The following is a 352-nucleotide window of genomic DNA, read 5'->3' on the forward strand; positions in this document are numbered from 1 at the left end:
TAACGCGGGAGAGAGAGAGAGAAAAAGAAAAAAATCGCATAAAATGTCCTTTTTGCTCTCGAGCTCTTCATCTACCGCCACCAAAGCCGCCGCCGCGTCCCGTCTCCGACTCTATTCTCAGCGGAGATTCTGTCACCGCCTCCAATCGGTATCCTAAACGCTACCCTGCAAAAGTTTTTTTTCCCCGCTCTCACCATTTTTTTTTGTTAATTCAGGATAGAGTTTTCCTTGAGTTGGTTGGATCGAGTTTCGCTTTGAGGGCTAGGGTTTCCCTCAGGGCAACGGCGACGACTGACACCCAGATGTCAAAATCTCATCTTTCGGTTTCTGGTAGGTTTGTGCGCTGTTTCTG

The 352-nt window shown here is 48.3% G+C and overlaps 1 protein-coding gene across 1 annotated transcript in view; it reads left to right on the top strand.

The window, feature by feature from the left end:
• The window catches only part of LOC109845059 (bifunctional purine biosynthesis protein PurH-like), a 6,383-nt gene continuing 6,031 nt past the window's right edge, over nucleotides 1–352 (top strand). Inside the window, exons 1-2 of the mRNA XM_020414247.1 lie at nucleotides 1–148; nucleotides 216–330. Of these exons, the coding sequence (XP_020269836.1) occupies nucleotides 44–148; nucleotides 216–330 (220 nt within the window). The 5' untranslated portion in view covers nucleotides 1–43. The remainder of the gene's footprint in view (nucleotides 149–215; nucleotides 331–352) is intronic.

Source organism: Asparagus officinalis, chromosome 6 (genome assembly GCF_001876935.1).
Source record: "Asparagus officinalis chromosome 6, Aspof.V1, whole genome shotgun sequence".
Taxonomy (NCBI): domain Eukaryota; kingdom Viridiplantae; phylum Streptophyta; class Magnoliopsida; order Asparagales; family Asparagaceae; genus Asparagus; species Asparagus officinalis.